The sequence below is a fragment of the Ornithorhynchus anatinus genome, chromosome 14 (genome assembly GCF_004115215.2).
Source record: "Ornithorhynchus anatinus isolate Pmale09 chromosome 14, mOrnAna1.pri.v4, whole genome shotgun sequence".
NCBI classification, from domain to species: Eukaryota; Metazoa; Chordata; class Mammalia; order Monotremata; family Ornithorhynchidae; genus Ornithorhynchus; species Ornithorhynchus anatinus.
Window position 1 is genome coordinate 35,737,489 of NC_041741.1, and position 20,670 is coordinate 35,758,158.

General features: G+C 40.0%; 1 protein-coding gene across 1 annotated transcript in view; it reads left to right on the forward strand.

The window, feature by feature from the left end:
- Nucleotides 1–20,670, forward strand: part of CFAP54 (cilia and flagella associated protein 54) — a 174,323-nt gene that overhangs the window by 78,062 nt on the left and 75,591 nt on the right. The window contains exons 35-44 of the mRNA XM_029078670.1: nucleotides 880–1,025; nucleotides 2,740–2,900; nucleotides 4,210–4,437; nucleotides 6,724–6,947; nucleotides 7,650–7,785; nucleotides 9,311–9,419; nucleotides 15,070–15,222; nucleotides 17,404–17,598; nucleotides 18,267–18,354; nucleotides 18,591–18,800. Coding sequence (XP_028934503.1) covers nucleotides 880–1,025; nucleotides 2,740–2,900; nucleotides 4,210–4,437; nucleotides 6,724–6,947; nucleotides 7,650–7,785; nucleotides 9,311–9,419; nucleotides 15,070–15,222; nucleotides 17,404–17,598; nucleotides 18,267–18,354; nucleotides 18,591–18,800 — 1,650 coding nt within the window. The remainder of the gene's footprint in view (nucleotides 1–879; nucleotides 1,026–2,739; nucleotides 2,901–4,209; nucleotides 4,438–6,723; nucleotides 6,948–7,649; nucleotides 7,786–9,310; nucleotides 9,420–15,069; nucleotides 15,223–17,403; nucleotides 17,599–18,266; nucleotides 18,355–18,590; nucleotides 18,801–20,670) is intronic.

Consider the following 20,670-nt stretch of genomic DNA (forward strand, 5'->3'; position numbering starts at 1 on the left):
TCTTTTACTCAAAGTCCAACTGTAGATAGCAGTTAGATAATACAGCATATCCTGATGATGATATCCTCTAGACCATAAACTCACTGTGGACAGGGAAGGTGTCCATTTGCTGTATGGTACTCTCCCAAGTGCTTAGTACAGCACTTTGCACACAGTAAGCGCTCAGTAAACATGACTGACTGAATGAATTGAATGAAAATGATCTGCAAATACTGCTGGGGCAAAACAAACTACACAGCTCTTGTACACTGGCCATTCCTGAGTCGGTCATCTAATCTGTCTTCCAAGCCTAGGAGGTGAACCCAAGAACTCATAAATTATCATTCCTGCTGAGATGCTAGCCATCTTTGTGAGAAAGCTAATACCTTCTTTGTGTTTTTCCCATCCGCACAGTGGAATAACAATAATAATATAGCAACTTGTAGCTTATCGTATTTTGGTGATTTCAAGTCAAGTAATAGTTTTACAAGGCTCTCTGAAAGGAACCTATCATTTGAAAATTATTTTGTAAATTAAATCTTTTTGAAAATTTTCTTCATTGTTGCCAATTTGATTCCACTTTCTTCTCTAGTTTTTAATCTAGGGTCAGTTTGGAGAGTCTTGCTTAAGAAATTGGATTTGGCCCAAGAGGTTGTGAAAACTAAATTGTGGTGTAACCAAGGCAAATGTTATCAATTGCAGTTTAGAAATTGTAGGAAGAACTCATTTAACTTCCAATTAAATCCAAAATTTAGCCTGAAACTGATGTACTTTTGGTTTTGAAAATGATGCTGATTTTCTTTTGCTCTATTTCTTTGAACATCTTTGTGTAACTCTTGGAAACATTTAAAACATGAAGGATAAATAAATTAAAGTTTATTTTTCATTTTATTTCTGTAGTTACCAAACTTTAGACCCTGATCTATTTTCACTATATAATTCTGGTTCACTGCTGGTGGAAGGATCAAATTTAAATTTGGAGAACTACAAAACTATAATAGCATCCTTTCTTCCATTAAAGAAAAAAAAAGGCAAATGGTTATCAGGTAATAGACAATACTGATTTCGCCTACATTTTAAAAGCTAATTTAGTCATATTCCCATTCGATCGTATTGCATTCTGTCGCATTTATTGAGAGCTTATTATGCATAGCAATGTACTAAATGCTTGGGAGAGTACAATAGAACAATAAATAGACACATTCCCTGCCCACAGGTGAGTTTACATGATGGCATGCAGAGTTTTTTTAAGGCAGAGGAATGCCAACTAAAGATGTTAATATTGGAAATGTATTTCAATGTACCAGTGAAATTCATTGATGGGGCAAGAAAATTGTGGTGGGGTTGGGGTGGTGGAGGAGAATGATCTCTAGGCACAGGATTCTTCCCCACATGTTAGCCCCAGCCAGTCTTCTCCAACGGACTCTGTCCGAAACCAAGGGAGAAATAAAGCAGCCCCTTTTTCAGCTCCCAGGCAAGAGTCAAAAGAAAATGAGATCGAGAGGAAATAAAAAGTAGACTCAGATGTGATACTGCAACCCCACAGCTGATGGACCACAGGCCCTGGCCCAAAACCATCTGGTCAGTGGTGGGGACGGGGAGGTTCGGTGAACATTTCCTGGGCTGATTGTGCTTATCGGGGTTTTATGATTTCTTGATATTAATTGCAGCACAGCCTGCTTTATAAAGGAATGAGAGAAGTAAAAGGAAGTACGTGCTTGCTGTGTGTGACCTTGGGCCTTGAGTTCACTTAATTTTTCTGGGCCTCATCTGTAAAATGGAGATTCAATGTCTGTTCTCCCTTCTACTTAGATTGTGAGCCCTGTGTGGGACAGGGACTGTGTCAGACCTGACTGTCCAGCGCTTAGAGCAGTCCTTAACTCATAGTGAGTGCTTAACAAATCACATTATTAAATAGCGTGGCCTAGCAGAAAGAGCATAGAACTTGAAGTCAGAGGGACTGGGTTCTAATCACGGCTCTGCCACCTGTCTGCTATGTGATCTTGGCCAACTCACTTAACTTCTCTATATCTCAGTTACCTCTCTGTAAAATGGGAATTCAATATCTGTTCTCCTTCCCACCTGGACTGTGAGCCACATGTGAGATGGACACTGTTCCCAACCTGATTATCTTGTATTTATCCCAGTGCTTAGTTCAGGGCTTGGCACCTAGTGAGCCTTTAACATGTACCAAAAAAGATCTGTTACAAAAGTCAGTGTAAATTGTATTAAATGTTCCATCTAATTTTGTCTAGAATGTTTTTAACAGGTGGTTTCTGGCAGTCTTCCTTCAAAGCAGACTTTTATGTGAGAATTCAAGGTTTTTGATCTCAGAGCACCAAAAGAATGGGAGAACATGCTTTCTCTGCCAGACAAGAGGAAAAATATTGCTGAATGTAACTCTCGGCATTTCAGAATTAAGCAGTTTTATGTGAAGAGTGAGTGCTGAATAGGAAAAAGGACTCTCTCTAAGGCATTATTTTACAAACATTAAGTCTCCCTAACAAATTGGACCCAAATTTGAAGCAAATCGCTAAGCTAGGAGAAGATCAATATGCTATTGTTAATTTTATCAGGGTAGACATTTGTTATAAAATGTGTTTGTAAGGGATTGGCTCTGCTGGTACTGTACTCTTTTAAGCGCTTAATACATTACTCTGAAAATAGTAAGGGTTCGATAAGTACCACCGATTGACTGATAGCTTAGAGACAAGTTAAAAGTTAGCTGGAATTTAATGTAGATGCTATTTTTGTCTTTAGACTGTCCTGAATTTTTTTACCCCGGCTCTAACATGGATGAAGTGGATAGCCATATGACAAATGACAGTGACCCATCTCATCCCTTGATCCTGGACCAATCAACTACAGTTAATCTTTTAGCTCATTTCTCCAAAATCTTTCTTCATTTAAGACGAGCAGTGGTAATGTAGCATTTCTGATGTGTTAATTCAATCTATTCATTAAATCAATTAGTTAAAGTATCATGAAAGCATTACTGGAAAAAATGTTATTTATGTTAAAAAAAAAAAAAAAACAACCCCTTTTCTATATCTTAATCACTTTGAGAATCATAGGACTTTTGGACTTAGCCAAGCTCATCATTCATTCCTTTCATCGTCCTTCCCCCATCCATCCTATGGATTGTCCTTTCCAAAGGAGGTTGTCTAGCTTATTCTTAAAAATCTTCAGCAAAGGATATTCCTCCATTGATAAATTTGGGATATTTAAATAAATAGAAGTGTGAATTTTTAGGGGATCATGTTCATCTCTAGACTGTAAGCTTCTTGTGGGCAGGGAACGTGTCTGCCGACATATACTCTCCCAAGTGCTTAGCACAATGCTCTGCACACAGTAAGGGCTCAGCAAGTACATGTGATAGATCTTCCATATAATTTTTATCCAGTTGTAAACCCTTTTGTTATATTTATAACCTCAAAATCATTTCTAGCAATCACAGTTTTGCAGGAAGGAGTAGAGTAGCCAGCATCTAGACTTCACTGCTAACAGCTGCTTATCTCTAATATGTGTGGGAGGAAAGAAATGGCTGTTAGAGAGATGGCAGAGTTGCTTTGCCATCTCTTAAACTGATCTCCACCTATGGACGACCCTAGTTGGCTATTTTAGGGCTAATCGAGGTGCAACTTGAAGGGATGCAGAATGGGCTAGTGGATAGAGGTGGACAGTGGAGTCAAAAGGACCTGGGTTCTAATCCCAGCTCCACTACTTTTCTTCTCTGTGCCCTTGGGCAAATCACTTAACTTCTCTGTGCCTCAGTTAACTCATCTGGAAAACAGGGATTAAGACTGTGAGCCTCATGTGGGACAGGGACTGTGTCCAACCTGAATGTGTATTTACCCAATTGCTTAGAACAGTGCTTGACACACAGTAAGAGTTTAAAAACTACTGTAATTATTATTATTATTATCATTATTATTCTATGCACAGCACTCTATTACTCTTTTTGTTTTCTTTTTTTAATGTATTTTTCTTTATCCTTGTCTTTTATGCTGTTTTGATTGTTTCATCTTTCCTTATGTGTCTGCTATTCCCTTCTCCCCAATTTATGCATAGGATTTTGAGTCTTTTGGGGATCAGGGAACTGGTCTAATTCCTTACTGTGTTTTTTTCTTGAGTGCTTAGTACAATGTTCCACACACAGGAGGTGCTTAATAGATATATTATTACCACTATTACTAGATAAAATTATTTGTTTGGATCTTTATGCTGCAGGTTCTTGCTCATCGTGGTAGGCAATGGACGTTGCTACAGAATGCCTGCCGACTTCTTTGGAATTATTCCCAAGACATGCACTTACTTGTTAAACATGCAAATCAGCTTCAGGCATCACTTCCTATTAACATAGATATTCTAATTTGTGCTCTTGTGCTACCATTCTATTTTGCATCAGATATGCTTCTTGACATGGTAATAGATCTTCAAAATACTAATTCTGTGAAGGTGAGTATAGTTCTGTAAATATATATGTCGTATGGATGAGTTAAAGCACTTTTGGAAATGTACATCTTAGTGTAAACCAGGATTCAATTTTGTCTCAGGTTCAGATTCGATTTACTTAATTTTTGACTTTTCCACAAGAATGTTGCACAATTCACTGAAACTTTTGCAGAAAACCATTATATATTTCTAAAAATAAAATATCTGTCTCATTGGCTAGTGGAAATATTGCCAACCTGTCCTGAGATTTAAACCACATTACTAGTTTAATAATCATAGTGATTTAATCATGATGGGGGTTTTTGTTATGGGGGATTTTGCTCTGAAAAGCAAAGGATCATCTTAAAATTCATATTTAAGGAATAAATCCTTGGGCTTGAAGATGTCAATTCTCATGAGCATTTTGAGGCTCAAGACTTTATCTCTTAAGGGCCGAAAAGCTTAAGCCTTTCTTCTGTCTGGATATTAAAATTTTCCCAAAAATCCAGGTCCCAATCCATAGCTCCCCCTAGCTTCTGCTACTGTGCTGCTGGCTCTAAAACTTACGGTGGTTTCATGAGAAGCGATGTGGCCTGGCTGAAAGAGCATGGGCCTGGGAGTCTGGAGACGGGTTCTAATTCCTAGTCCGCCACTTGCCCGCTGTGTGATCTTGGAGGAGTCACTTAATTTCTGTCTCTGTTTCCTTACATGTAAAATGAGGATGAAATACCTTAGAATGTGATCCGCATGAGGATCAGGATCTATTTCTGACCTGATTATCTTGCCCACAGTTGGTGTATAACAAACTCTGCCCTGCTTCAAAGCCTTATTGAAGGCACATCTCTTCCATGAGGCCTTCCCAGACTAAACCCCACTTTTTCTCATCTTCCCCTCCCCTCTGCATCTTCCCGACTTGCCCCATTTGCTCTTCTCCCCTCCCAGCCCCATGGCACTTATGTACATATCTGTAATTTTCTTTATATTGATATTTGTCTTCCCTCCTCTAGACTATAAGCTCATTGTGGGCAGGGAATGTGACAGTTTATTATTGTGTTGTACTTCCCAAGGGCTTAGTACAGGGCTCTGCACATGATAAGCACTCAATAAATATGATTGAATGAATTATTATTATTAGTATGGGTTTGAATTGAGGGATTGTTTAAGGTAGGGGTGGGGAAGAAAGCACAGTGTCTTAATGACCCAGGAGATTGGTAGAAAACATGCTGCTGTACTTCGGCTGCTGGCCAAGACCAGTGTGTGTGAGGGGTGCTGTGCAAGCCACTGTCACTGTAATGAAATCCTCAGAACCAAGGCTCTTCTGGCATTCCTCATGGGAGACTCCAACACAATCAACCCTATCTTGCTATTGCTATTTTTAACATTTCTCCTACCTAGAATTCAGGAGGTGAGGCCTAGATCCACTGGGGGATGCGAACCCAGATATTTCTTGCTTTTCTGCAGCCCTAAATTTGGTTGGAAGTGGGCCTAAAAGAGAGATGCAGGTCTGGCATTATACATTCCACTTTGAGCACTACCTCCATATTTTCAATATCTTCATCAGTAGTCATAGAGCACCTTCTGTGTGTGGAGTGCTGTGGTAGGTGATCGAGAACATTCACATACCCAGCGCGTGCACGTATATCGGTCGAGCAGTGGGGCACTCAGCTGCACTCGCATATATGGCTCTGTAGCACTGTCTTTAAAAACGTTGGTTCTTCCTGCGGTGGTGTTTGCAGGTAAGGATCAAAAATGAATAAATTAATGAATAAATAGAATATGATAGACCACCTTCTCTAGTCCCTTCTCTATTCAGAATGCAGAGTGTGTTCTTAATTAGGGCTGCTCAGACACTCAGTATAGCTCTGCGTTGTTATCCAACCTGTCTCACCTAATGCCGCTGCCCCTTCTCACCTCCACATTAGAAGGTGACTGATCAGGGTTATGGGTGCACTCTGCAGAAGCAAAAAAAGCTGTCCCTGCCAACTCTATATGAAATTTATTTTGGGTATCTTTTTATCATCAGTTCAAGAAGCATTGTAGCCAAGAGAAAAGAGCACAGTCCTGGGAGTCAGAGGACCTGTGTTCTAATCCCAGCTGTGACACTTGCTTAGTGTGACCTTGGGCAAGTCATTTAACTTCTCTGTGCCTCTGTTTCATCATCTGCCAAATGGGGATTAAATCCTACCCCCTCCTATTTGGACTGTGAGTCCCATGTGAGACGGGGACAGTGCTAGACATGTAGTAAGCACTTAAATACCATAACCATTGATAGTATCTAGGTCTAATGTGCCATATATTCACTGTTTGTAGATTGTCGATGAACAAGGAGACTTCAATATTCCAAGCTGTTTTGGGAGCATCGGTGATGATGAAGGGGGATCTGCCTTTACTTTTGAACAACCTTTAGATGATGTGACTGTAGTTGACTTAAAATGGACATGTGATTTTATATTGAAAACTTTGCAAATCTTATACCAAGTGGAGAAATGGGAAGCATTGATACACATAGCCATTCAATTCAATTCAATTACACAGTAAGTACTACTAGAGTGATGATTTGTGGAAATAACTGATGGCACTCAAAGCTTTAACTAGTATGGTCTTTTGGAACCTTTACCCTGTCACCCTTGCCGGAAGGAAACGCCTAGAGGAAACGCCTAGCTTCCTTCCTAACTTCTAAGGCTTCCCTTCAGCATATAGCTTGACTTCCACCCAGAAGCCTCAGATAGTAACTGATATTGGGAGTCCTCAAGTGCCTAGGCAGCACGCACACTCCAAATTCCCAGATACGGCCCTTAGAAAATAATTCCCATATCTGTCTTCAGGAAGAAGGGACACCCTGTGGCTGTTGAAAGTTAGGAAAATTGTACGATGACCCATGCGATCCCCAGATAAAAGTTCCTTTCCCTGGGAGAGAAGGGACTAGCAAACCCCCCAAACTCTAGCTATTTAACAATCTGAAAGTATCGCTACCTCCCTGAATTCAGGAGAAATGCACTACTCCCTTTTTAGCTCCCTCTTTGTTCAGAGTAACTTTTCTTTACTGTATTCTCCCAGTATCTTATCGGAATTCCTCTTTACTAAAGCAGATTTAGGGACATTGACTGACCTTGGGCTCACTGGGCTGCCCTACCCAGAGACCCCGAGTGCTGGGGTGCAGATCATGAGAATTACAACCTTTGTGCTTCTGCCTCAGTGACAGTTACACTTCAGTATATTTTTTCCCCCTTACTCAGTGAGAAATACACAGGACAAGTTACTCCAATACTGGTACGTGCTCAGAGACAACTTATTGAAAGAGTGCAGGCTTTTGGTGGCCCAGAAATTCCTCAACCCCATTTTGTGAAATTTGAGACCGATCATACAGAGAAGGTAAGGTTTTTACTGTTGAATTCTGTAGCATGCAACACATTATGGTTTCCATCACAGCCAAGATTTCTGCTGTGGAGGCCTATTATTTCCAACAAATAAATGCATATTAATTTCAGTAACATCTAATGAATTCATAAATGTTTCACAGTCAATTGTATTTATTGAGCACTTATTGTGTGCAGAGCACTGTTTTAAGCACTTGGGAGAGTACAGTATAACAGAGTTGGTAGATATATTCCCTGCCCACAAGGAGTTTACAGTCTTAGAGGGAGAAATACATTAATATCAATCGATAAATAATGGATATGTACGTAAGTGCTGTGGGGCTGAAAACGGGGTGAATAAAGGATGCAAATTCAAGTGCAAGGTTGATGCCAAAGGGAGTGGGGAAAAAAGGAAATGAGGGCTTAGTCAGGAAAAGCCTCTTGGAGGAGATGTGATTTTAATAAAGCTTTTAAGTTGGGAAGAGTTACAGTCTTATAGTTACAAATGGGAAGAGAGTTCCAGGCCAGAGACAGGACATAGGTGAGGGATCCATGGTATGATAGGATGGTTATGGGATTTATTTACATAAACAGATTATTTAAGCAGGATTTTGGAAATTTATTAAATCCAATCTTCAAGTCCTCCATTATTTTGAGCTCTATTCTTTATTCTGGGGTGAGGGAGAATGCAGGAGGTAAACAAGTGGAAATTTCAGTCCGTCAGGTGGTTTCAGGAGCATCGATTCTCTTGAATCTCTTCTGGACACTTACGGGGCCAGAGGTGGTGCAGAAAAGCTGGCGACAAATCTGCCACCAATTGATCGATCACTCGGTCAATGGTATTTATTTAGTGCTGTAGTAAGAACTTGGAAAAGTAAAATAAAACAGATGATTAGACACAATCCCTCCCCAGAAGGAGCTTACAGTCTACAGGGCGAGACAAATGTTAAAGTAGAATAGGGAAAGGAGAAATAGTAGAGTAAAAGAATAATTTAAAAAGTGCTGTGGGGATGGGGCAAGCATTAAAGTACTTATGCCAGATCTTGAAATGTCATTTGAAAGAGAGTTTGCTAAAAGAATTGTCGATGACGTTTATTCTAAAAACAGCAAGAGACTGCCTAGGAAATAAAAATTGTATTAAATGATAAGAGAAGGGGGAGAAACTCTCCTCACTCCCCCGGCTCAGCCTGACTCAAAGGAAACATAAAAGAAGCCCAAGTTTTTAAACCAAAAGGTTTAACTTGGTTAATAGAAGATGCAAAAGAATAGTCAATTATAGATTATCAGGTAGCTGATGGTAGGTGCCATTCATCATTTTTCTAATGATCCTCCAGCTCTGATATACAAAAGGAATAAAGAAAAATCAGGTTATCACTTTGGGAAAAAATTTATAATGATTGAATGCCACCGAGCCTATGACTAGATGAAACATCACAGTGGTCCTCTTTATTCTGACAAATGAGAAATGAGAAAACGTTGGGTAAACTGAAATCTTTATCTCTAAGTGGATGACTAAGTAATAAACATTCTTTTTTTTTAAGATAACCTGCAGAAACTACATTGGCAAACAGCTTCGTATTGCCACTACATCTAATGAAGTGATAAATCCTGAAAGCCTTATTGATCATGAAGGGAGCAGTGGGTATTCAGGTCAGAGCACATTCCAGCATAAACTCATTTTCTCTCTCTCAACAAAGATTTACTTTGTTCTGCATTACCATTTCAGATTATTTGAACTAAATCTTATATAATTAAAAAGTATCTAATACTTGTTTTGGAGAGTTTTTTTAATTATAAAATAATCCATTTGGCATTTACACATCTGCTTTATCTAATGAGCTTTATTCTTTGTTATAAACTTGAATGAAGCAAATCTGTTTTTAAAATTCATGTTTTTATTAGTTTAGTATCAGAGATAAGCAAGAGTAAGATGAGTACAAAGAAAGGGATAGGCAATTGATGGGTAAAGGACTAAGGTGATTGTTTGGTTATATTTTCCTTCCCTTATGAGAATTCTTCAAATTGACCTAAACCATTGCTGCTTCAGTTGACTTCTTTCCACTTTAGTGCCTTGGCTTCTGCAGGAGCACTAATCGTAGTGATTAATGCCGGTATTGTTTGGCTGAGATATAATGGAAATCTTAGATTGCCTAAGAATTGAGAGAGTTTTCTGAGAGCTCTTGATTCCCTTTGTTCGGGGATGTAGTTCACGTGCCCTTTTGGGGGTATTTTCCTCTATCCAAATCATGGACAGTACGCAAGTATTTCTTCTTTCTCTCCATTGTATGTCACGCTGAAGGAAGAAAATGCAGTTGAATTGGTTAGATTTGCCCCTCGCCAAACCTGTTTGATTTCTTCCTTTTATCTTTTGCTCCGTGCCTTATACTCTTTTATTATCTTAGGTCTGGTATCTTACCAGGTTTTGGTGTTTTGTTGCCGTACCTAAAGATGATCAAATCTTGCTATTTTTAAAGATTTGCACGACGTCAATCCATTTCCAATTCTATCCTCCGGGAGTCTCCAAAAGTCGGGTTCATTTCTCCTCCGGTCCTTAGAAAGGGGTAAGGTAGACACAAGACAGCACTATCCAGTTTCATGAACATATTACATGATGTCTAAAAAACTGATGTTTCAAAATGTATTTGCTTTTAAAAATTAATGTACCTACTCTATGGGAATGAATATCAACGCATATCTACTCCTTAGACCCATGTCAACATATTTGAGCAACTCCTTGAAACTCCTGATTTTTCCCCAGTTTCCTCAAATTGGAAAACAATTCAAAATATGGTTTCAGTGGAAATTCTGGTTTTACAACAACTGCAAGCTTTGTATGAAGTTTTTGTTGAATAAAAACATCTTTACATTTTCATGGATTACAGGTTAAAGGATTTTTTAAATGGAAATTTATTGTTAGAAAGGACCACAGGTGAAAATAAGGCAGAACCATTTGGATTTCAGCATTGGCCATTGTAGTGTTCTAGCTCAAATGGGCACTTAGGGCATCTCATCTAAGAGTTGTTGAATTGAGGGCGGTGGTCCGGGTGCCCCATGGCAGGGTGGGGGTGGGATCTTGGCCTCAGGTGGACCCTCACAGTAAGTAAAAATGGAAGAAGGAACCCTGCAGATGTTGGTGAACATGAGACAGGCAGGGTGAGGAGTGAATCCGGGGATTTGGGCTGGGCACTACAGCTCCTCCCGGGCCCGGACCAAGTTGGGTGGGGGTGCCAAGTCCACCCTCCCCCTTGGTGTCCTGGGGCAGTGGGAGCACTGGGCCAACTTTTCCCCCATTTCCCTGTCTGTGGGAAGTGTCTGACACATGGTAGTCCTCACCCTGCTCTGAGGACAGGTGGAGCCAAGATGGAAGCTCCACTTCTTGCCCTCTCCAAACAGAACCTGGTCCCTCATCTGGGATTCTGTGGGTATCTTATCTTCATTAGGCCGCAGGTAGAGCTGTAGTAGTCAAGGTGGGATAGGATAAGTGTTTGCATGAACATGGTAGCGGTTGGAGAGGAAAGGATGAATTTTAGCTATGTTGTGAAGGTCAAACAGGCAGGATTCAGTGATAGAGTCAAAGATCATGCCCAGGTCATGGGCTTGTGAGAGAGGAAGGATGGTGATGCTGTCTACAATGATGGGAAAGTCAAGGAAAGAACAGAGTTTCGGTGGGAAGATAGGAATTCTGCTTTGGAGATTTTAAGTTTGAGATGACAGGAGGACATCCAAGTAGAGACATTTAGAAGGCAGGAGGAAATGTGAGACTGCAGAGAGGGAGACAGATCAGGGCTTGAAGTGTAGATTTGGGAATCATCTGTATATAGGTGGTAGTTGAAGGCATGGAAATGAATGAGTTCTCCAAGGGAGTGGGTGTAGATGGAGAATAGAAAGAATAGAATAGAAGATTAGAATCCTGGTCTTCTGACTTCCAGGCCCAAGCTTTATTGACTAGGCCAAACTGCTTCCCAGACTTTTTGTGGATATGGAGCACCTCCAAGAGTTTTCTTTTTTCCTTTGGTACTTGTTTAGCACTTAATGTGTGCCAGGCACTGTACTAAGTGCTGGGGTAGATACAAGATAATCAGGTTGGACGCAGACCCTGTCCCACCTGAGGCTTCTTAAATTGGAGGGAACAGGATTTTTAATCCTTTTAATCCCCATTTTACAGATGAGGTAACTGAGGCACAGAGAAATTAAGTGACTCGGCTAAGGCCACACAACAGACAAGTGACAGCTGGGATTAGAACCCAGGTCCTCAGACTCCCAGGTCTATACTCTTTTCACTAGGTCATGCTACCTGATGTTTGATTCCCTTTTTCTAAGACTTAAGTGAATGCTTGACATTTGCCACAGTGCATCAGTGCTTTAAAATCTCCAAATGCTTTTTCAGGATGCTAGCATTTGATAATAACAGTTGATGCCAATAATTCATCAGAACAGATAGTGGGACACCCCAGTCCTGACACCCATTTGACTCTCATGTCATTAAGAGCTTTCCATTTTCCTCTCAGCTTTTTAATGATGTACAGTCAGTTTTCATATGATGATCCTGGGACAAGGAAACTTGCAATCTAATGTTCACTCGGGGTCTGATGCCATGAGCAAATTTTTTTCTCTTGTTACCGCATCGCATGTATCCTGACAGATGTGTGTTGTTGGAAGACCATTCCCTAATTCTGTCATTGCATTCTATCCAAAACACAAAGTGAAAACATGCATTATGGGAGCACTGACTGTAAATGTAATTTGGTGCAGTCTCTGTGGAATTTTGTTATCTGAAAATACTTCTGTTTAGGGATTGTTTCCAGATGGATGACTAACTTGCCCGTTTCTTAAGTGAAATAGCTCCATGGGAGCAATATCTGCATGGATGAAACCTTTATTGTATTTGTTTTAGCCTTATGCCTTGAATCCCTTGGTTGAGTTTAAGTCTCAGTGATATTTAGTTGTTCTGATGGAAATAAGTCAGTTTTCAGGGTGCTGAAGTGTTCAGTGCCGCTACATTTTGATGTTACCCTCCCAGAAGTTACCAGGTGTTTTTCATCAGCATCTCTATGCATTTGGAATGACGCTGTTAAATTATGTAAGAAGCAGTCTTCTGGAGGTAGTAAGTGCTGGAATCACTCACTGTTTTATTATGACTTTGTGGATTAATCTCTCTGGAGTCCCTGGCATTTCAGGTCCAATTTCCTTATGGGTGAAATGAGAAAGAAATAGTTTTTACAAACCTAAAATTCATACCATTTTGGGTGTTAATGTCTTAGTTTGAGGGCCTGCACTTGTTCTTTAATAGTAGAACTGCTCTTTAGGTAGTCAGCATGGCATAGTGGGTACAGCATGGGCTGGGGAGTAAAAAGGTAATGAGTTCTAATCCCTGGTCTGCTACTTGTCTGCTGGGTCACCGTGGACAAGTCACTTCATTTCTCTGTGCTTAATTGATCTCATCTGTAAAATGGGGGTGGATACTGTAAGCCCCACATGGGACAGGGACTATGTCGACCTCGATTTTCTGGTATCCACCCCAGCACTTAGTACAGTGTCTGGCATAAAGTACTTAACAATTACCATCATTATTATTATTATTAGACATAGATTTTCTCTCACGGTAGGTATACTGCATGACACACGTTCACTTTCAAGGATTATAGCCTCATGTTGTTATGCTGTACGCTACTATTGAAGCACTTCCTTTTCCCCAAATCCACTTTCCAGTCTTTTCTTTCCCATCTGTAACTTTTTTTTGCCTATCACCTTAGTTGACTTGGAAACATCTTGAGGGCATGGATTATGTCTGTTAATTCCATTATACTTTCCCAAGTGCTTAGTCACTAAGTAAGTATTATTGATTGATTGGGATGTGTCACTCTGGGCATCGAAGGGCAGCGTACTCACTAGGTATCAGAATTTGGTGGCTGATGCCAGTGAAAACCTATGGTTGGATCTAGAGATTCTCAGGTGTACATAACCTCCTTTTTCTTCAGGTGTTTTGTCAGACCAAAGTGCTGTGCTAAATCTGCAAGGCAATTCAGAATAATTTGCAAGTCGTCTTGTTCATGTGCCTCTAGAGCCCGGTCTTTTGCATATAGTAGCAATAACTGAATCACTGAATAACTGAAACTGAGGGCCTGCACTTGTTCTTTAATAGTAGAACTGCTCTTTAGGTAGTCAGCATGGCATAGTGGGTACAGCATGGGCTGGGGAGTAAAAAGGTAATGAGTTCTAATCCCTGGTCTAATGTCAATAATGACATTAAAAGGTAAAAGGTAATGAGTTCTAATCCCTAGTACAGTGCCCTGAACACAGTAAAAGCTCAGTAAATACAACTGAATGAAGGACTATAGATTATGCTCATCACCTGTTGATCTGTAAGATTTTCCCTGGTGGGAGTTGAAGTCTATTCTGGTTTATAGATCTTTTCTCACATCCCCAAGTATGGCAATTTAACAAGAGTAGACCTATTATAAAGTCCTGCTTCATTTTGACAGTGATGGCTAAAGGATCAGACCAATTAAAATCAATCAAATGAACCTTAGGGTATTTCTTAGAAGTCAGATGTGCTTAGCAATTTCCAGAGCTCTGTTCTGTTGGCAGTGTCAAATGCTTTTGTTAGCTAGACGAACAGTATAGAAGCCTTGGTGTTATATTCTACAATTCTCCTGTGCCATAAAGGGCATATCTGCTTTGCTGTATTTGGGTGGCTTTTTTGAACTTTCTACACCCAAATGATTCTACTGTTTGTTGCACAGAGTAGTCACTTCACAGCTTTTGAAATTCAAGTGCCTTTCATGGGTTTCTTCTTAAAATACTTCCAGAATTTATAGAATTTTCTCACACAGTTTTACGCTACTGTTGGTTGCTGTTTTCTGACCTTCCCTGGCCTTCTACAAATTCGCATTCCCATATCCCTCCCCGATAGCAAGCCTCCCTCTTTCCTTTGGCCTCTCCCGTCAATTTCCCCCCGTTCTGTGTTTTAAGATCTCTTGCTCTGAAATGGCTGCCTGGAAAATAAAGTATGAAGTAGTTAATCTTACGATGGTTTTCTTGATGGAAAATGGCAAATATAAGTTCATTTTTATTTTATAAGAAGTAAAAAATAAGTTTAAAAAATATTAACCTATTTTCTTTAAAATATTGTTCCCGAGGATCCTGAATTTTGGGATATAGAACAAAAAGTTGAGATTTGATAAGGGAGAAGGCACAAATGAAGAACTACCTCGGCCAGGCAGCAGAGGCCTTTACGATTATCTTGGCAGCACATTTCTCATCTGACTATCCCCCTTTTTTTTTTTTTTTTTGCTTTTAGATGTCAGGCAAGCCAGCAGACTTGTTTGTGTACCTCTGGATTTGACAGACACTTTGAAATGTTTTAGAGAAACTCTAGGAAAATTGAAGTTCCACAGCAGATCTCTTAGACACAGCAGAAAATTGCTTTCATTACTTCTTGCACAAACACAAGGTAAAATGTTTGTTGCAGTTTCTTCATAGTAAATGTATTTTCAACACACCTCTTTAATCATTAAAAAGTGACTCCTTAAAAGAGAATTTTAGAAACTGGAAAATACTGATGGTTTGAAAGTAATCTTAGAAATTTGAAAGTTTTTATTAGCTTTTTAAAGGATCAGAATCATATTTATAAAGAATTTTCAAAGAATGTTTTGAGAGTATTTTTAAAGAATCAATATGTCATTTCTAAATTGTCTTACCTAAAATGTTCACGTAATGATTTAAAAGCATTTCCAGTGGATTAAGATCCTTTCTCCATAAATTTTGAAAATAGACAGTATGGCTTTACCAGCTTCCTGACACCAATAATGTCTGTCTGTGATACCTGTTGTAATCTTGTTGAAGTGCTCTTTGGTAGTACAGAGCTAGGTTTTTGAATTGAAGAATTAGATGTATTTTCCAGTGGGCCAATGCAGCTCTCTGAAACTCTCCTTCTTAAGACTTATTTTGGCTTTGACCAATGATTTTCACTTCAGTTTCCATTCATTCTGGACTGAATCCTTTTTTGCCTTTTTTTTTTTTTTTACCTCCTTCCTTCTCCTATTTCTTTCCTCCTTCTCATTGTCATTTCTGTCCCTTCTCTATTCAGACTTACAGTAAAATAAAACAATAGCCTAAATGAACTGTAACAAGGTAGAAGTTTCTAGATAAGGCAGGCTCCCAAATTCTGAATTACCCCCAGGATAAATTTTTTTTTTTAAAATTGTCTGGATTGGTTGACTGCAGTGTTTGGTTTCCAGTTCTGCCACCTGACTTTGTCAGTGTTTACCCAAGGAGTGTCCTCGTATGAAGTTTCTTGTCAAAGAGGAACTAAACTTGATTTTTATTTCTCACTACTTTCCTAAAAATCACTCTCCCATTTCTGGGATCACACAGTTGTTATCGATAGAAAGAGTGGTTGAGCCTTTAATAATGTAAAGGACTGGATTTTTAATAATTCCAGTTTCTAATAGTGCAGGGAATAGAAACCTGTTGAACCTTTTTTAGGGTAGCATTGGAAAAGTCTTCCCTTTCAATCTAGTTAGGCTTATTATGAACTGAAAACAAACTTAGATATTTTATCATATCACTCTTCCAGAATAAATTGTATTACAGAATCTCTCCATCATAACATCAATAAAGAGACAATGAATAAATCAATAAGACAATTGATAAAGGGTTCATAGCTTCAGAATCATGTGGCATAGGACTCCATGCGACTCTCATGTTGGACTCATATGACAGTATGGCTGAATATCACCCGATCCAAAGTACCTACCTGGCAGTTCTCCTTGGCGGTCTATGTGGACTGGGGCTACGAGCTTGATTCGGAGTTCCCTCTGGTCAGGAAGTGGCGTGGAAAGGTTCATCCTGAAATCATTCCTCTCATCTGAAAAGGGTGTGCAGTCCAAGGACTCATACAAGAGTCACTTTATTGCCCCTGCTGCTGTCACCTCTTGCCCACTCGTGATGATGCTTTGAGCTGTAGGGCACCCTGCCTTTCCCAGGTTCTCCTGTGAGTCAGTCCTGCTGCTGCTGCATAGTGGTGGAGTTGGATGGCAGAAATTTAATGAAATTATGCCCTAAAACTTCCTTTCCACCTCAGTGATACTGTTCAGTTATAGCCCTCAGACACTTGTCAGTCAGTTAGTAATATTTACTAAGCACTTCCTATGAGCAGAACACTATACTGAGCACTTGGGACAGTACAGTATAACAATAAACAGACACATTCCCTGTCCACAATGAGCTTACAGTTTAGAGGGGGGGGGGGAACTGCCATTACTAGCTCCTTTTATTGACCCTTCAGGCAGGTCTCCAGACAGTCCTGGGTCTCTAGGCCCCCTACCTGCTCCTCCTCTTGGAGGAATAGGAGCAGCTGGTCACACTTTAAGCAACTCAGATGCAGAGCAATTCCCACTCTTCCCCACTCCTCCATGTAGTTCCAGCTCTCCGGCATCCCGCTCACCAGGAGGGGCAGAGCATCATGGGCCTGAGAACTGGGACAGTCACCTAGATTGGCCCAAGCTTACAACTGCCCCTAACTGCTGATCCTCGCTTTTGAGGCAGTGTGCTTTTGAAGGTGAAATGGTGCTGAAATATGAACCATCCTGTTTTAACTATTCTAACTATAAACCTGTTTTACATAACTTAGAAACTTCTCCAGCAAGTTGCAGTCCTGATGTCACAGTTCGAAAAGTGGAATTTAGCTCCAAAACCGAGCGAGCACATCTACCAATACCCCCCGATCTTTCTCAGGAAAAATTTATTTTCCCCAGTACGGTCGAGAGCAAGGAACTACCTCCTTCGCAAATTGCAGTTGTAATTTCTTCCTATAAAAAAACTATTGGTAAGACTTCATAAATATTTATTTAATGTTAATGAAAAAAACTATATCAGCCATTGCAGTGGCATTTATTGTATGCTTACTGTATGCAAAGATTGTATTAGACACTCCCTGGGGTCATGCACTGGGAATTAAAGACACTGCCTAATTTTAAACTTATGTTCAAGTCAGTCGATCGTATTTATTGAGCGCTTACTATGTGCAGAGCTCGGTACTAAGCCCTTGAGTCATTAAGGTATAACAGATACATTCCCTGCCCAGGATGAGCTTGCAGTCTAGAGGGGGAGACAGATGGACAAGTAAATAAAATTACAGCCATATACATAAGTGCTGTGGGGCTAGGAAGGGGGATGAAAAAAGGGAGACATCAAAGCAATGCAGAAGGGAGTGGGAGAAGAGGAAAGGAGGGCTTAGTCAGGGAAGGTCTCTTGGAGAAGATGTCTTCAATAAGATTTTGAAGGTGGGGAGAGTAATAGTCTGTTCGATATGAAGAGGGAGAGCACTCAAGGCCAGAAGTAGGATGTGGGTGGGCGTTGGAAGATCTAAAAGTGGCCGAGGGCGAACAGTGAGGTTTGAAGCAGGTACCCAGCTGTTGCTGCTATTTCCCATATTATTTTTTTTGTGAATTAATGTGTATTTTTTTTTTGTTTGTGTGTGTGTGTGAAAACCAGAACTCCTTGACTCCAACAATCAAACAGGTCTCAAAGTGCAGGCACTTCATGAACTTGGAAATCTTCTCTTCTTTGCGGGAAACAAAAGGTACATTTTCTGAATGGTGATAGTTGATGATTAGTGGTTAAAATTTTACTTGAACACTTTTCAAAACATTGTAATAAAAAAATTGAAATCTTTTATAAATTTATGTTTTCCTTTCCAGAGTGACTACTTCTGTAAATAATGTGTTCTTTTTCCTCCCTAATGGTGAGGAACATGAATAACAAAATAGCATTTGTGAACAAGCTGATAAAGTTCCCTGTGTTCATTCTCTGTTATAGAATGGCTTTTAAATACTGGTGTCGGGCCTTAGATGGAATACTCAGGAAATCGGATGTGCTTAATACGTGGAAAGAGTTTGACTGCTTTTCAGTGAATGGTACTGACAGTCCCGCAGACGCAGTTCTCAGAGACTACAGTGAAAAATTTCTATTTCAAGCAGGCATTTGGGGATGTTTGCAAGGAGCAGTCATAGCAGCAAAGTTGGCTCAGTAAGTGTGGCAGATTGGAATGTGTTGTTGATAAATACAAAAACAACATTCAGATAAAAATACTTATATTTAAAAAAAACTCTGAGTATTATAAATGAGACATTATTGGCACTGACTTTATAGCTGAAGATTAGCTTAATTAGCTATGTTGATTGTCTAGAATAGAAGTTAAAGGCAAAGATGAAGAGAACAGGAAACTTTGAGTATTAGAGAATTCAAAGCCTCCTGTAAATATTTCATTAAGACTTTTCAAAAAAAGTGATGATCAAACTCTGGGCATTACGTTGGGCCAGTAAACTGTGCGTCAAACGAACTTGATGAATTATGCTTCAAGGCCATGTTTTGAGGATGGGGTAAGTGGAACCTGAAGTCAACTTTTCATTCCTCTTGGACATACTGAAAAACAGAAACTCAACTAGAAGTTGAAACTAGTTACCTCCACCACAGAGCAAAATTGGGCTGGCATATACCTGTGCTACCTCCAAAAAAGAATCCAGAAGGAGCACAGAGGCTAAATTAGTTTTCTCAGAAATCTATCCTTTTATCTAATATATAGAGAGATGAGATATAGAGGGATAAAAGTCCATATGTTTTTAAAGGGATCTTTGAAAACTGAAAATCCATTCTCCCCATAGTATTAGCACTTACAGACAATGCCTTTATAGGCCCATTGTAGGCTTTCCATGGTCCCAACAAAGCTCTTGGGAAATGGATGCCCCTAACCCACCAGTAACCATAAATGTATATTTAAATGTGCTCTTTTTTCTTACTTCACCTCACTTCACCTCCTCTTTCTCTTTCTCTTTCTCAAATCCATAGGAGCTGACAAGAAGTAAGAGTAAAGGGAGTCTAAGTACTGATGAGTCCAAATAACTTCAGCTCTGTGTTCACCCATTCCGGTCTCCCATGCTTCATTCCTGAGCAAATAGACCAGAAGGCTCACATGATAGAGAATACATGTATTCTTAAGAGCCTTCTCATCCTGCTACCCAGAAAAAGGGCTGGTGGGGTCCCCAAAGTCATGGTTTGACTAGAGGGTTGGGTTGTCATGGCAGCGAAGAAGAAGGAGGTTGCAATAGTCAGCATCCCCATCACCTCTCCCCGTGTCTGCCATCTCCTAGATCTGGATGTAATGGTCCCCATTGTACTCTGCTCCAGCATATTTCTAACACAGGGGCATTACATGTAGCCAAGGCCATATAGAGGTTTTAAGTGAAGAAAGAGCATAGGTAGTTAAATCAGAAGAGACAGAAAACTCCAGGAGGGTAAAAGCAGACGTGAGATGATCTGTTATGGAATTTATGTGCTTACTGTGTGCCAAGCACTTTATAAAGTACTAGGGTAGATACAGTATCATCGGATCAGACACAGTCTCTGTCCTGTATTGGGCTCACAGACTAAGGAGGATGGAAAACAGGTATTCAAGCTCCATTTTACAGATGAGGAAACATAACATTTTGCCTAAGGTCACACAGGCGAGTGGAAGAGTCAGGATTAGAACCCAGATCTCCGGAGTCAGTTATGAACTCTTTCCACTTGGTCATGATGCTTCTCAGACTGCCAAAAGGAGGGCTATGGAAATTTTGGTGTGCACGGAAGCAGTAAGGTGTAGAGGACAAAATCCAGATCAAAGAGTGTTTAGGTGTTGCAGAGTGTAAATGGCAGCGGGAGGCATATGCAACTCCTGTAAGAGTTTAGCCTTGGCCTATCTTCTTTCCTGGATTGGGATGAGGCATTTTTGTTGTTGTAGTTAATCATTACTAGTGTAAGATCTTTATCTATCCCAAAGGTGGCCCACTGGCCTGGAAGTAGCATTTTAGAGGAAAGAATGCCTCTGAGTTTGTGTGTGTCTCCCTTGAGAGGGTGTTCA